This window comes from Atractosteus spatula, chromosome 14, assembly GCF_055471065.1.
Source record: "Atractosteus spatula isolate fAtrSpa1 chromosome 14, fAtrSpa1.hap1, whole genome shotgun sequence".
In the NCBI taxonomy this organism is placed as follows: Eukaryota; Metazoa; Chordata; class Actinopteri; order Semionotiformes; family Lepisosteidae; genus Atractosteus; species Atractosteus spatula.
In genome coordinates, this window is record NC_142719.1 from 24,996,776 (window position 1) to 25,013,680 (window position 16,905).

Consider the following 16,905-nt stretch of genomic DNA (forward strand, 5'->3'; position numbering starts at 1 on the left):
CAAATACTACAATCTACTACGATCTTACCAGACTTTATATCATAATCAGACAAATCCAACAACAACTTGCAAGTAAAAATGCAGAAATTTACGTTATATACAGTATACCTTTTTTAAATTATGAGGATAATTCCCTTTAAATCACCGACTGTGACTACAACGAATGAAGTTATAAAAATAAAGACGTCGATTAATTATCTTGCTGTAGGCACAATACCCAGAAAAAAGTGACGATGGCAGTATCATTTGCTCTTTCGGACATAGGGAGCGCTCTTGGACCGGTTCTTTAGTCTTGCTCGTTTGCTCAGGAGCTGAGATGTACAAACTTTATGCAAGCAATGCAGAATTCAGAACAGAGTTCTTCAGAGCGCTGTCAGAAGAAAGGGAATGCGAAGAGCTGTGTCCTGCAAAGAATGGTAATTATGTAACAATGTAAAAAAAAACTTTCTTGATAACCCCTCCCATGCAAGAAATCGTACTCTCCCATTTCCATACTTCTGTGGAGTTGTCTGTGATCTGTCAATCAGAATGACTTCACTTTCAGCACGCCCTGTGTTTTCAATGGTATTCTCCCAACCTCTCCGCTTCCCTGCTTTGCTGACTGAGAGTGAGTGTGTATGTGTGTGTGGAGACTCTGGTGTAATCAGAAACATAGGCAAGGGAGAGATCGCGCGTTCCCTCCCGGTGCACTTTGCAGTTAGTTGCAGACAGATATTGTTGGTGTGGCGGATCGCTGGTTGCGGGGAACTTTAACACACTGGATCCCAAACTCCGTCTCTTTCTCGTGTGCAGTTCGGAGCTGCCATGGATCGTGCGCCTGGAATTGCATTCTTAATGCTTTTGCCATTCTTTCTGCACACGAACGGCCTTTATATCGCCAATAGTATAGGTACGTGGGACTGTTTATCTGTTTGCAGTTTGTATTAAGTCTTACACACTATGCCTACCTGCATCTTTTCTCCTGTAACACCCCATCTGTCATTATTTGCATTCGGTTCTTCTTCAGTGTAAACTTTTGGTTCGTTTGGTTTTCTTTTTTTCTTCATTTTTTCATGGTTTAAGGACTCAAGAAGACCTACATTCCGTGCCATGTCATCAGTGGTATTTATTGCGAAGTGCGCATTTTTCCCCATCCTTTAGCAAGAGCATATGGAGCAAAATACTTTGTGCGAGTGACAGTGTTTTTAATAGAATTTGCAAAGAAGAATAAAAGCTTGAGTAATGGGACAGGATGGTTTCATTTGTCAAGCTTGTGATGAGAGCGATTGATTTGTCACAAAACTGTAGAGTCTCATCGTAATGATAAGAAATTATACTACGGGTTCACTAGGCTGTTTCATGATCTTGGCTTTCTTGGGTTTCTGCACGCACTTTTGAATACTATTAGTTGTTGTTATGTTATCAATGTGCATAGAATAGAAAGATACGTCTATAACGTAGAGACTTATAAAATGACGCGTATAATGTAATATAAGAAATAAAAATTGCAAGATTATTAAAATACTGTTAGAAATAATATAACTGGATTTGCATTACACTGTGCGCTTGCCCTGTTTTCACAAATGTAGCGAGTACACCCCTGCTAACAGTGAGAACTAGCACGTAGTGTAACAGTTTGCTATTTCTTCAAGATGAACTTGATCAGATAGCTGCTAATTATAATAGCAGTAACATCTGAAGGAAAATATAGTCTTCGAAGTGTTTCTTTGATTAACAGCTTTTAAAAAGCTTTAAATTTACAATTCTGATCTTGTCGTCTTTGAAAAAAATAACAAGGAAAATTAAAACTATACAGTGTACATCACGCATGTGTCTGCGTTTGGAAACTAATACATACAGTAGCACTAAGGGCTGCATTGTGCCTTAGAATGTTTGATTTGCTAAATGTGACATTTAAAATACGTGTTGTATCTTAAACAAGTGCAGGAGAGCTCATGTTACACCACCCTTCCTCCTCCTCCTCCTCCTAATAATAATAATAATAATAATAATAATAATCTTTGAAGTGCTAAGATTCTTATTAATCTGTGTGGAAGCAAAGCTAAGTACAGGGTAACTTGTGAAAATAGGCTGCGGGGACTGTTTTTTCTGTGCTTCAGGAGGAATGTGTGGACACCTTTAGCACGTGCATGCACAGGTGGCTAGCATCTTTGGATGGGAGTGGGAAAGCTATGTCTGTCACCTCACCGGTTGCTCAGTGAGTGGGAAAGCCAGTGGTATTATTCTGCATGTAAGCACTCAAGCAACACTTTGATCTTAATGGTTTTCTGTATGCTGCTGGCCTTGAACTCCTGGAATAGTAAAAAAATGTAAATGTTTCTTTATAATATTTTAAGTGCAAAGCTTATCAATAAAAATCCTACAGTGAACTAGAGATAATTTGGTTGCATGCACACACAGAGACAAAAGTAGTGAAATATTTCCAATACTAAGTACAAATTATGTCAGTTTGTGACAGTATGACATAAGTATAAGTACAGAACTTCGTATGTTCACATAAAATAATGGCTTCTTGGGGTTTTTCTGCACAAAAATGTAGGTTTTGCTCCCTCCGAGTGAGGTTTATGGGAATCAGTTTTTGACATCTTATTGTGAAGCTGCTTACTTGAGTAGGCACTTCTTATCATTCACATGTTTTGAGGGGTAATTACATCAATACATTAGAGGCAATGGAATGCATTTGCTAAAAAAAACCTTAAAAATGCTCCAGTACTTCGTTTTTGTGTAGTTGTGGGGGTGTTTTTTTTTCAAAACACCAAAACAAAGTAGTTTTGGTCCATGTTTTAAGGCATTTTTGATAGGTGGTGTGCAGAGATAATTTTGTAACACTAGACTGATTTTAAACTTAACTAGATGAAGTTTTGCTACGAACTACACACCAACACAGCTGACAGTCTAACAGCTGTGGTCAGCAGTTCCCTTTTACCTTGAGGACAAGTAGAAAAAATTAAACACAGAGTGCAAAAGCAACTAAAAATATTTTAAAGTCTACTCAAGCTATTCCCTTCTTTGCAGAGTCCCTTCAGGAGGTACTTGGGGAGTACGGAGTGGTCACTCCAGTCAGCACGGATGCAGAAGGACGATTCTTGTCCCATACTGTGTCAGCAGGTTATGGACGGAGACGCTGGAGGAGGGATTCCAACGAGGGCCCTAAAGAGAGGCTTTTCTACAATGTGACCGTCTTTGGAAAGGAGTTTCACCTGCGGCTCAGGCTGAACTCACGACTGGTGGCACCAGGAGCAAAGATCGAATGGCAGGAGGATAGTAACACGACGCGTTCGGAGCCTTTACTGGGGGATTGCCTTTATGTTGGAGACGTCACAGACATGGAGGGGGCTTCTGTTGCCATAAGCAACTGTGATGGCCTGGTATGTATAACCAGCCAAACTCACCTTAAAACATGTCCTGCTGTAGTTCATCATAAATGCTTTTATTTGTTTGGTTTTTCTTCTTTGTTTTCTCTTCCCTGTTCTTGTTAACAGAAATTTACAGCTGACTGTAGCTGGAAACAATCAATCGCTTGAAATTAGAAGGGCCCAAATTGCTTTTGTTGATTAATTGCAGAAAACAAAGGCACTGTATAGGATCCTTACTCTACAAAATCTAAACATAAACATTGGTTCTTAAATCTCTTGATGCCTAGAGGGTTTGAAATGGGTTGCAGATTTGCAAATGTTTAGTATTTCTTTGTTCTTTTTTTCCTTTTATTCTTGGAAACTGCACATTATATCCAAGTCACTATATATGATCATTTTTGCCATGTTAGCTATGTAGGAATGACCTTTTTTAATAGACATTTTTAGAAGTTATTTGCGTTTCTTCACTTTAAGAGCCTTAATTTTTCAGAGACTTTACTTTCTACCAAAATTTTAATTATATAAATTAATAAATGGTAAACCTCTTAAACATGGAATTGATTAAGCCCTTTGTTGTTAAAATTCCTGAGTTGAGTAAAAATATTTTAAAATGAATTTCAGTGTTATTGATTCAGTTGTAAAAAATAGCTTTGTAATTTCAGAAGGCATGTTGGTGACACTGAAGAGTAAAATCACTAGTGATTTGGACATTAGTGATTCTGGAGGCTTTTAATAGGGATTATTACATGGTGGAATAGAAAGATAGGTAGAAGAGCTTCATATTCTGATGAAACCTGAATTAGAGGAACAATCCTTTCTGGACGATGATGTCATGAAATCAGTTTAAGGCTTGCTTATTTGCATTATATTTTTTCCCTATCTAACCTTAGCTGCTTGGATTAATTATCTATCCAGTGTGAAACTGGTGCTGTTGTGGTATATAAAAAGAAGCTGATCCTGATATACAGCCAGCCAAGCTGGAAATGTTGCTGTAAGTAAAAGAAGGAACAGTCAATCCACTGGCACATTAATTAGAAAACTATTTATTATTTAAACGAAACAACTGTAACCTTTAAGATGCGCTTGAAAATTACACCAGCCAGATCAAAGGCGGGATGGTTGCCAAATATCTGTGTCTAAAAGCAGATTCCTCCCTTTGGCTTATTTCCACAGCAAGTGCTGTAGAAATGAATGATACCATGAGTAAATTGCATTCTTGTGAAGTGGCTTCTGGCTCATTGCTTGTTTAAGGACAAATCGAAGTAACAGAGGAGTTTAGCAAATTAAAGAGTAGACCGCCCATGGGTGATGTGTTTTTTATATATATCCAAAGGGATAGACCTAAAACGAAACTCTCCAGGGACTGAATCTGAAGTGACAGCCTGAATTAGTCCAACAACAAGACACAACAGTGGGAGTTTTTTAAAAACAAAATGGGATGGGGGAGGCTAGACAATTGAGAACTTTAGTTTTAGTGGTGGCATTTTTTTATGTGACAAGCAGAGCATTCACATGTTCAGAAGTAAATCAACATCTGTAAATGATCATAGGAATACATTACAGAATCAACACACACTTAATTCATACAAGTAAAATTTGTGAGATAATAAAGGTTTTTGTTCGTAAATTTAAAAAGGAAAAGGAAACTGAAAAAAAAAAACGTTATTTGTATATCATACCAGGCATCACAGGGCTGTATAAGTTTAAAACAGCAATTAAACAAGTTTTGCCATTCTATGAAGAACATTGTGCTTTTAATTTTTGAAGTACAGGGAAGATTTAATTTTACTTATAAATCCAGAGAAATTGTGGCCATTATTACACTTCACCTACACTTCATTGATGTAGGGAAGAGACAGAGAACTAAGGTGCCCCTTGTTTTAAAGTATGTATAATTAATTAAACCTGGGAAATGCAGTTATGTTGCTACCTGCACATTAAATCCAGGTTACATGCTCTGATGTTGTGTTTTTAGAAAGCATACAGTACTTACCCCTTCAGCACATTAGTGGAAGGCTTTCCACTTTTCAAGTTCATTTAAAGTGAAAAAATATACAATACTATATTGTATACTATAATCTAGTATACAATAACCCACCTGAACTATAATCTAGTAGCCTAGATTACACAAAATAACTAAAGGAACACAAAATAAAGAATAAGAGTTATTCTTTGAACATATTGTAGTTGATTTTCTCACTGTGTTGTTATGCACTCTCCTGTTTGAATTAATTAAGAACAAGCTGTGAATTGAGGATTGGATAAATATTGACAAATTCTGATTTATAACATGAAAGGTATTCATTTTAAATCTTAACATACAATTTGGTCTTGATGCCTGTGCAGTGTTGCTCTTTATCTCTTTCTGTACATCCATTATCACTTTGGTTAATTAAAAAAGTAAAATTTATTTCTTTGCCAGACACACACACAAAAAAAACTGTTTGAATAAGATAATGACTTGCAGTCTTACTGGAACCCGAGGAACTGAAGTGTTCTGCTAGCAGGGAAATTAACAAGACATTACTGCTAACCGTACAGGTGCTAAAATTACATCTTCTTTGAGCTGACAGTTTTTCTTAAGCAGTTTCTACTCTCCACTTTTATGTTTTGTCCCAATAAGAAAAAATATAAAAATACTTTTTTTTCAGAGCTTTTGGTACAGTATGCTGTATGTTCATGTAGTAAATGAAGAGAAGCAGATTGGAAAAATACACTTTAGATTTTCACAGGGTATATACTGTAGCATTGATATCTCTGAGGTAGTCTAGAAAGGTATGTGAATTTTTGTTTTTCTGCTTTTTCCAGAAATGCTTTAAAATAATAAGAACTAAATAAGATAATAAGAAAAACAATAGATTCATTATAAATCACAGTAACAGCTAAAGGAAGACAGGCAAGAGGATGCAGTACTGGAAAAACAGCAATTCAGAGGAATAATAACCCATTTCATTCCCTATCCATTATTCCCATCCCACTGCTGTGTCCTTTTGTCACCTCTGCAGAAAAAGCCTCTATCTGCTTAGGTGGCAAATTGCCTGCATCCTTAAACACCATCTTTCAGCCGCACATCAGCTCAAATAACTTATGCAGCAAGTATTGTTTCAAGTCCTAAAGATGTGCACATAGCTTGTCAAAAACAAATTCCGGACTTCACCCTGCGTGCAGATCTTTTTGTCTTATGTGCAAGAGAATGCAGAGTGAATGATGTTAACGGAGAAATTGTTTGGTGCTGCATCATCCTCACTGCCTGTCCTCTGAAATTAATTCATGCTTTGCAAACTCCTTGTGCCATTCTCTATGCCTTACTCCAGTTGCCCTCCCCCCTCAAAAAAAAAACACCTTCCATTAAAGAAAACAGCTGGTTACATTGTATACTACTTTGTGAAACTCATCCAAGGACATAAAGTAGCCTTCTGCAAAGAGGCACCCTTCTAATATCAGAAGGTGCAAACTCTCAAAAGCCCATAATGACAGGGGTGTAAATTAACTGATGCAGCACAATGAAATTTGATAAGAGTCTCACTTTGAGCTTCACAGCTGGAAAGTGCAGGGCTGTGTTTAGCAGTGTCCCAGGTGTTGTCATCTGTCTGTCAGTCATGCCTCTCTCCTGGAATTTCTAAGAAACCATTCCTTATTATTCTTCATGTTGAGAAGCATCTGAACACACCAGGCCCTAGTCTAAGGCCCTGTTCACAAAGTATCATTTTATTCAGCATTTCACTCATTCCCTCCTGGAATCCAAGAAAATGAAAAACAGAACAGACTTTCAAAGTACTGTACAGGATCCAGGTAGGAACTGAAACTCTTGATGATATTATTTTTCACTTCCACAATTCCGACTGGTGTTCTGGAAACTTTTAACTAAAACGCAGCTTGCTGGCAAGGTACATAATCAAGAATCCGATTGAGTGAAGGTGGCACCCGATGGGTTTTTGATAAAACATATTTATAAATGTTTTATGGAAAGAAAATATGTTTTTTATGTAGTTACAGAGGTTAACCCTTGCACTCAATCTCAATTCTCAAAAGTATCTCGGTGTGTAGATTTTAAATCATTGAAAAAGAAACCAATTTGGAAATATTTTTTTTTCTTGCAGAAAATGTAAGTGAATTGTGTGCCAGTTATTTGTGAAATTTTAATATTGAATATTGGCCTAGCACATCACTAAAAACTGAGCGACAAAAGGCTCGATAGGGAAATTGATTCCTTTTAAAAATGTGAAAGTGGACAAAAATATATGTATGGCGAGTAAAAACAAATGAGACAGTAAAAATGACATTTTTTCTTTTTTGGCCCTCTAGTCAAATTCCAAAGAAACGTTAGAGAAAGTGAATTAGGTATTCAGATTGAAACCAACAGCCATTTGGGACTCTGATCTTGGAAAGCTAAAAAGTAATATTTAAGACAGCTGCCGTTTTTAAGACTCAGGCCAAATGTAGGAACCAGAAGAATAATATATCTTGCATTAAAGCGGTGTAACAACATTCCCAACGTACTTTGCAGAACACTATAAGGTCTTCATTGACAGTAGAGTTTTAGATTTAGTTTGTACTGGGACACAAGTGGATTTGGTTTTTGCTTCCATTTAATTTTATTTTGAATTTGGGGATGAAACTGAACACAGATAGCTGTTGGAGAACCAGGAAAGATGGCAGACGGGATGGTTTCTGCTAAAGTATTTTCATTCCTTCTCTGGAATAAATCTTCATATAGAGCAAGTCTAGGCAATCCCTTGCAAGGACTGTGGAAATGAAAATCCAGGTGCAGGTTCTTTTTTTCTTAGTTATTAGTTTATTTGTCTCAGTTATATGATGTACACACATTGTTTCCAATGAATAGTAGAATGGTAGAGGTTGTTGTTTTCTAATCCATTCTGATTTAACAAATCACATGTTCCCCACTGAGAGGAAGGCATTGGAAGAAGGTTTTCTACGTGTTGTACTGTAAACACATCCTATCTTCTTTGCTGTTGTGATTCTCACTGCTACTAATCTGAGTTTTCTAAACAGCTGTGACATAAATAAGAGATTGTCATGTGCCACCAATCATCTTGCCAGAGTCTTTTTCCTCAAGCATTTTTGTGACATAGCAAAAATCTTTCTCAGAATGCAAGCAGTAAAAAACATTTTACTGTATGTTCCAAGCCACTTTTTATCAATTTTTATCTTTCTCTCTGGATCACTGATGGGGCAGTGATGTGGTCTACAGGTACTGCATGAATGGGTGTTATAACTACTGACAGTAGACCACTTACACTTTGTTGACAGACACTGTAATATCCCTTCCTCGTTGAGTTCAAAGTTTGAAACTCACAACTGGCAACCCACTGAAGCTAAGCAGGTGTGAGCCTGGTTAGTACCTAGATGCGAGACCTCCTGGAAAAAACTAAGGTTGCTGCTGGAAGAGGTATTAGAGGGGCCAGTAGGGGGTGCTCACCCCGCAGCCTGTGTAGGTCCTAATGCCCCAGTATAGTGACGGTGACACTGTACTGTAAAAGGGCACCGTCCTTTGGATGAGACGTAAAACCGAGTACCTGACTCTCTGTAGTCTTTAAAAATCCCAGGGCATTTCTCGAAAAGAGTAGGCGTGCTACCCTGGCCAAAATTCCCCATTGGCCTTTATCAATCATGGCCTCTTAATAATCCCCATCTATGAATTGGCTTCTTTACTCTATGCTCCTTCACACTGATAACTTATATGTGGTGAGCGTACTGGTGCAATGTGACTGCCGTTACACCATCCAGGTGGATGCTGCACATTGGTGTTGGTGGAGGGGAACCCCCATTACCCGTAAAGTGCTTTGAGTGGAGTGACCAGAAAAGTGCAATATAAGTGTAGGCAATTATTATTATTACTCTCCTAACTAAAAAAATCTCAATTATAAAAGCTGTGTAGTATAAGCAGTGATATAGTGCCTCATATGACAACATTTCACTGGATTAATTGATAGTCCACGCATGTTGTTTCAACTAGGTATGTAAGCTGAGAGAGCTTCAAGGAAAGAGTGGCAAAAGCTACAGTTCTGCAATGATGGTAAGACAAGCAATTTTTGCAATAGCAAGAGGTATGTGTGAAGACACCCTTTACATTATTAGCTGCGTGATGAATGATTCTGCTGGGGAAATATAACTTACTGGGCTCTTAGTGCAAAAGGTTTTGTTATCATTTCTTGAGAGCAGCAAATATATTAAATGGTAGTGGTGAGTGATGGATTGTTTCTTTCCAATGGCTTTATTCATGTAAATACAATCATCTGTTTTTGAATTTGTGAGGCTGAATCAGCCTGATTAGCATGCATTATTATTGTGTGAAGGCTAATGGAGTTCAGGTAGCTCCATTTGATAAACTAGACCTTGGGCTGTTTCAAAATCAGTAGGAGGCTGGGGTGATGAGTGGACATCTAATTTTATGATAACTGAAATGGTTCAATTGAATAAAATCCTTCTGTTAATTTTTTTATTGTCATTAATTGGCTTCAGCTAATTCCATAACATGTCACATCATTACACACCATTTCTGAAGGTAATTACTGCATTAGAGTTTAATGTTTTTGCTATTTCTTGGCCTGGGTCCTAAGAAAATCACAGCCTTTTAAAAGATAATTCATTCTGCTCAGCCCTGTGAAACCCCAGTGACCTGTTGCAGCACAATAACACTGTTCACTCAGGCTGATTGATGGCAGCAGAAATGAACAGCTGATCAGCATTGTACGATTATGGTGCAAGATCATTATATAATTTTCACTTCAGCAAAGTTGAAATGCTTAATTTACACATTTGCTCCAATCATTTTAAAATCCCTTCCCACTGCACGCATCACAGTGAAACAAGAATCATTATCTCATCAACTCATTAGCAATATATTACCAGTAAATATTATTCCACACTCAAGTCCTGTAGCTCATCAGTTAGGAGCTCATGCTGGTTTCCGTAGTGTCAAACCAACTACAAGTATATGATTGGGTTCAGCATGCTGGGTTAGATACAACTGGGTTGACTTTAGTAGTCACAATAAAGATTTCCAGCAATCCCCTAAAAGTCTCACTGGACAATATTTCACAGATTTTAACTTTGCCATTCAGAAGTACTTTGAGATATAGTACATTGGCAAAAACCACTCAAGGGAAAGGTTTGGTCCCAAGCTCATTTTCCCCACTGTAGTGGAGTGGTGTATTACAGTACCCTGCTCAGTTATACAACAGCAGCAGTGCCTGTTGCGGGAACTACACAATTCTTTTTTGCTCCTACGCATAGACTAATATAGATTCTAAAATGAGACTATAGAAATAACCATGACACAATTGTTTTACAAGAAAATTGTTTTTATGATTTCAAGCAGTTCCTTACGTTACTGATGTTTTTTTTTTAATTATACATTTTGATGTATAGGGATATTAGACTCTAATATCTTTATAAATCTTTATAAAACTCCTGCCTTGGATGACTGCTGAATTACTGTGAATAAGACAGGCTTTTCAGTGGCATATGTGCTTTTCCAAACTGAAAGTAAAAACATGAATTTTCTTTTCAAATCCAAGTGGAGTCTGAAGCTAATTAAGCCATGAAGCTATTGTATAAAAAGCCAAATTAAAACAGAAGAAAACAGTGTTGAGGTAACTGTGTTTATGAAGGATGCTCTCTGAATTGGTAATAAAAACTTATAATAGAATTGGTTTCCAATGTACATAACGTAATAATTGATGGTATTTATTTGTATATAAAAGTGAGCTGAACTACTTAAATAAGCCGTACTATATTATTTATTTATTTTCTTATTTTGGTGACTTGAAAGAAGTGTTACAATAGTTGTGAAATCCTAATTACTTGCATTTTCACAGAGTTTTCAATATGTGTAAGTTGCATTGCTAATAAAATGTACAAGGTGACTGTATCTTGGGGAAAAACAGCTGTTGTCACCTAGAATGAAACAGCTTATAAAGACCTAATTGCTTTTGAATTTAATTATGCAGTTGTGAAGTTTAAGTTCAAAATAACCTAATGTAATATTTTGAAAAACAGTTAAAAGATGGAAGTTCCATGGCCTTGGTGATATGTGAGGAAGAGGCAGAGTTTTCTAGAGGGAGAGGCTAAGACTCCTTTTTGGACAAAGTGTGGTAAAACATCCAAAAGCTGTCATTGTTTGCTTGGAAAGCCTAAAAGGTATCAGTTACTTATAATTCAAAGTTTGTGGCTCTGTGATTCATGAATTGTTCTTCATGTGGTCCACTGAGAGTGGTTTTTAAACTCTGGGCATGTGCATGTATCATGGAGAAGTGATGTTAGTTATCTTTCAAAAACCAGACATACTGTAAGTACACAGGATTTGCTTTATCAAGAGGACTGTAGAAGGGGCTTTGCAAGCTCTTTGCAGTCACATTATTAAAAGCATGTGCTTTTGCCAGACAGGGTTAAGGAGTTCATACTATATGGCTACACGCATTCTGTCACCATGAATTCTGGAAGGACAAGTTCTGCATGTGTGTGGCTTCTGTGTAATCAGATGTCATTGATTAGATAAGAGACAAAAGACAAAACTGGTGTTTTGATGTTTTGTTTTCCTGAAATAATCCAGCATTCTATTACCAGTTCTCAGCATTCTCCTGAACCTTCTGAATGCTTTTCCAAAGTTGATTAGGTTGTTCTAGCTGTATCCAGGAGTTTCTTTCTGCCTGATGGTTATGAAAGCCCCTAAAATTTGTTTTTTCTAATGCTCCTCCTGTGAGGATGAGAGAGAAGGAAATGTATGCTAAAAACATTACCATTACGAAATGTATACGACACACCTTGTTGTTATGTATCTTAGGTCCCCCGAATAGATTTCTAGGACATTTTATAATGTACTACACTTCCAAGATGCCAGCCTGGGTTCCAGGTGTACAGTAATTGTTACCTGAATGTGGCTGAAGAAGATCAGATGAGTGCCAACAAATTGTCTGGTCAGACTAATCTTATATCCTCCATTCTGAGTTCAGTCCTCAGCTAAGTGTTTTTTCTTGTCTCTAGTCATTAGTTATTTCTAATGTTTTCAGTTACTGGAGAAATTCTGTAGTCATATTCAAATGTAGGTGCACACCTCCTGTCCTTAAGGGAGGTTAGGCATCTTGTATTTGCTGCATATCTGTCTTCATTTACCCTCTTAAACTAAGTTTGTACTCAACTGTATTGATTTCCTTGTTGTATTAAAGGTGACATTTTACTGTTACCTCTAAATTTGTAGAGCTATAAAAACCTTAAGCACTGGTGTTCGAGTACTTTTGAAAAGCCACATGTTATAGATATGGAAAGAAATGCATTATGTTGTATAAATTAAAGGAGAATTTGTTCATACTGAAGTTGTCAGGAAACCAGTGATAAAATATTTCCACATATAATGCAAGGACACTACCTGGTTATTTTGGAAGACTTGCCTCACACTACCCTGCTGTACCTTATACTCTAATCAGGGCCTTGAGCATTTGTTGCAGTCAGAATGTTTTTGCCATTGAAGCCACCATTGATGAGAATATGACATGACATGCTTCTTTTACTGTCTTTTCCCTCTGAGTGACAATATGTGCTTGCAGCCACATCTGTCTCACAGCGCAACCAGTTGTGCTTCACTTTTTCACTGATGCCTTGAATTATTCTTCCAGCTGGACTGTCCTTGCTACTGTACCACCTGCCTAATGTGTGTCCATTTCCAAAGACTACTTGCTTTGCAGGGCTGTACTCCACACCTATTATATCTACTGATCAACATATTTTAGATGTCTTTTGACAGGGAGCCCAACTTGTGAAGGACAGGCTAGTCGTAATAAATTCGTCAGTAAAACAACCCACTTCTGATGTTTCACATACAAAGTCATCTGCGCAGCTGACATGTCACATAAAAGGTGGTAGGGACTGCTAGTTCCACTGCTGAGGCCTTATTAACTTAGTAAGTGAAGTGGTACTGCATTTCATATGGTGTTGTATTCATAAAATAAAAATATAAAAATACAGGCTAAGCGCCAGTGGAAGAAAAAAAAACAGTATTATTCATGTTTTGGCACTGGATAATGTATAGCCCATGGTTTCTTTGAAGTGTTTATAATTTTAAGGTATTGACTGCAATATGTCAATACAATGTCTGTTAGAAGATTTTCAAACATCAGCATTTGTTTGAGTATGCAGTATGCAATATAGGATATAGTGTACTGTATGTTTTAAAGAATGTGTTGACATGGTTGAAATTTATCTAAAAAGGAAAAAATATTTTTCTTTTAATTTTAAATCCCAACTTTTTGTTCTATAACAAGTTGATTTTTGTAATGTAGTCACAGATTTGGATGATTCCAAACTGTACTTTTCTAATGAGTACAGTTGCAATACTCCAAAGTTCACACATTACACACACCTGAGTTAGAAAAATGCAAGTAAATTTTTGACAAAAGATTAAAAATATTATGGCTGTGATTGCTATCATGGGCATTATTGCTAATTGATATATGCATCTATTGCTAATGTTATATTAAATGTAGTGAAGTTATGTTTTTACTTAATAGTTATAATGTACTCTTAAAATAAAATTCAATTAAATTCAATTTATTTTTATTTAGCACCTTTCACAACAAAGTTGCCCCAAAGCACTTAACGAAGCTGTGTGACAGTACATGACATTACAATACAGAAAGAGAAAAAGACCGAAGACAATAGAGGAGAGGAACCAAAAACTCCTCTGTAAGGAGAAAAAAAACCTCTAGGGGTCCAAGGTCAACTGGCTGCCCAACCCCTCTGGGCATGCTAACATTATACAATTCTACAAAAGTACTAAATGTGGAGTATTAAGTCTTCCATCATGTCCTTCTCTTTGCAAGTACTCCATGCAGTTCTCTGTAGACCAGCAAATCCTCCTAAATGATAGCTGTATTCGCGGTGTCCCTCAGATCCATGGCAGTGATGCAGCATCCAACTCAGATGGTGCCCAGCTCGGAACCATCCGGACATGTGGGGAGGAGAATAGGATAGTTTGGTCAGAACAGATGTATCTACCTGGAAGGCAAACACTGAGACACACAATGGCATGTACAGCAGCATCACCAGCCATAGTTGCAACGAGCTATGATATAAGGTGTGAGTAGGCTAGGCTAAAGTAATAGGTTTTCAGTCCGGATTTAAGTCCTGAGATTGACTCGTCATCCCGTACGTAGGCTGACAGACTATTCCATAAACTAGGGGCCCTGTAGCTAAAGGCTTTACCGTCAGCTGTTTTTTTATTAATATGTGGAATAAGATGAAGACCTGTGTTCTGTGATCTAAGTGGGCAACTTGGAAGTCTGCCCTGTACCTAACAGGAAGCAAATGGACAGAGCTAAGTATAGGTGTTATGTGGTCGTACTTTCAACTCCTGGTAACAATTCTACCTGCCGCGTTTTGAATTCGCTGTAAGGTGTTGAAAGTGCGATAGGTGCTCCCTGATAGTAGGGCATTACAGTAATCTAATCTGCTGTATACAAAAACATGTATTAGTTTCTCTGTGTCTTGAGTGGAGAGAAAATACCTCAGGTTTGCAAAATTTCTTAACTGTAGGAAGCATGCCTTTGATACTGCATTAACATGACAGTTAAATGAGAGCCTTGTGTGATGCCTAAATTACGTGCCGAATCTTTTAGGCAAAATGTTTAACCCTCAGAGTTGAGTGCTGGGGTTATAGCAGTCCTATCCGCACTGTTGCCTTCAAACAACAGATCCTCAGTTTTATCAGAGTTGAGTGACAAAACATTTTCACACATCTAAGACTTTACTTCATTAATGCAATTAGCTAAAGTGACAATTGACAAGTTGTCATTAGGTGTAAATGAAATGTATGTTTGAGTGTCATCAGCATAGGAATGAAAGTTAATATTATGCTTTCGAATTATCCTACCTAGCAGCAACATGTACAGAGAGAACAAAACTGGTCCAAGTACTGATCCTGGTGGTACCCCTAATTTGACTGGTGACAGTGACGAAGCAGTGCAAATATTAGATATTTGAACATAGTGAAAACAGTTAGTTAAATAGGAGGTAAACCACTTAAGGATGGTTCCACATAGGCCAACCTCAGACTCAAGCCTGTGTAACAAAATACAGTGGTCAACTGTGTTAAAGGCAGCACTAAGATCTAGGAGCATAAGCACTGTTGCACTCCCTGCATCGGTTGCTAACAGAATATCATTTACAACTCTTATTAATGCAGTTTCAGTGCTGTGGCCTGGGCGGAAACCAGATAGGAATTTATCAAGTATATTATTTGAATCCAGATAAGACTGAAGTTCGGCTCCAACTATTCTCTGAAGAATTTTAGATAAAAATGGAACATTTGAGATAGGTCTGTAGTTGTTGAGAACTTGTGAATCCAAATTTGATTTCCTTAAATTGGTCAGGTAGAATGCCTGATGCAAAGGATGAGTTGATCATACTAATTATAGGTCCTGCCAGTACTTCGAGGGAATAATTTACTAGTTGGGTGGGGATGGGATCTAGCGGACAGGTGGTTGATTTTATTTTAATAATTAATTTCTTTAGTACATGTTCATTAACTAATTGAAAAACACTGAAAAGATGAGCACAGCCTGTTTGATTGTGTCTGAAGTCTGATGTTGTACATTTTATTGTTAAAGAAATCCATGAAAATGTCACTATTAACGTTAGCTGGTACTGTTGAATCGGCCTTATTTGTTAGATTAGCTATTGTCCTTAATAGGTAGCGAGGGTTATTTTTATTGCTTTCTATAAATTCAGAGAAGTAAGCTGAACGAGCTCTATATAGGGCTTTCTTATATTGTTGCAGGCTATCAGTCCATGCTGACTGGAATACTTGCAAACCAGTAAACCTCCATTTGCGCTCTAGTTTGTGGCACTCCTATTTAAGAGATCGTGTGTGATCATTATACCATGGAGAGTGCTGCGTGGTTTTGACTACCTTAGTTATTAGGCTATTTCATTGAGGGCCTGTCTGACCACTGTATGACAGTTGTGTGAGATTTCATCAGCATTAGTACTGGAGGTGAAGTTAGCATTATTCATTGCGTTCATAATCAGCGTTCATGGTCAAGAAAGAGTTATCCATGGGATAGACTAATATATGATGAATATCAGCTCTATGAGTGATAATTGAGTCTAGTGTATGATTGTACACATGTGTTGGTCCTGTTATATGACTACAACCTATGGAGTCAAGGAAGGACAAGAAGTTTTTACTGAAAGCATCTGTCTCTATGTCGATATGTATGTTAAAGTCACCTACTGTAACTTTGGCTAAATTAATAACTACGTCAGGGAGCAGTTCACCAAATTCAGTTAGAAACTATGCATATGGTCCTGGGGTTCTGTATACTAAAAGAATATATGTGGGTGATTCGGATGCTATTTTAAGAAGCATTGTCATTTATAGTTTTTAGTTCAATTTTCACAGACTCGCTGAAGATGGCTGCTAGGCCACCTCCACGTCCTGAGCAACGAGCTTTCTGTAAAAAAGTACAGCCATTAGGTGAGGCTTCAACGAAAGCAATAGTGTCAGTGAGTCAAAGCCATGTTTCTGTTAGTA

The 16,905-nt window shown here is 37.4% G+C and overlaps 1 protein-coding gene across 2 annotated transcripts in view; it reads left to right on the forward strand.

Moving 5' to 3' along the window:
- Positions 1–599: 599 nt before the first annotated feature.
- Positions 600–16,905, forward strand: part of adamts2a (ADAM metallopeptidase with thrombospondin type 1 motif, 2a) — a 181,529-nt gene continuing 165,223 nt past the window's right edge. For both annotated transcript variants that reach the window (XM_088932777.1, XM_088932779.1), the window contains exons 1-2: positions 600–889; positions 3,016–3,368. In XM_088932777.1, coding sequence (XP_088788903.1) covers positions 805–889; positions 3,016–3,368 — 438 coding nt within the window. In that variant the 5' untranslated portion in view covers positions 600–804. The remainder of the gene's footprint in view (positions 890–3,015; positions 3,369–16,905) is intronic.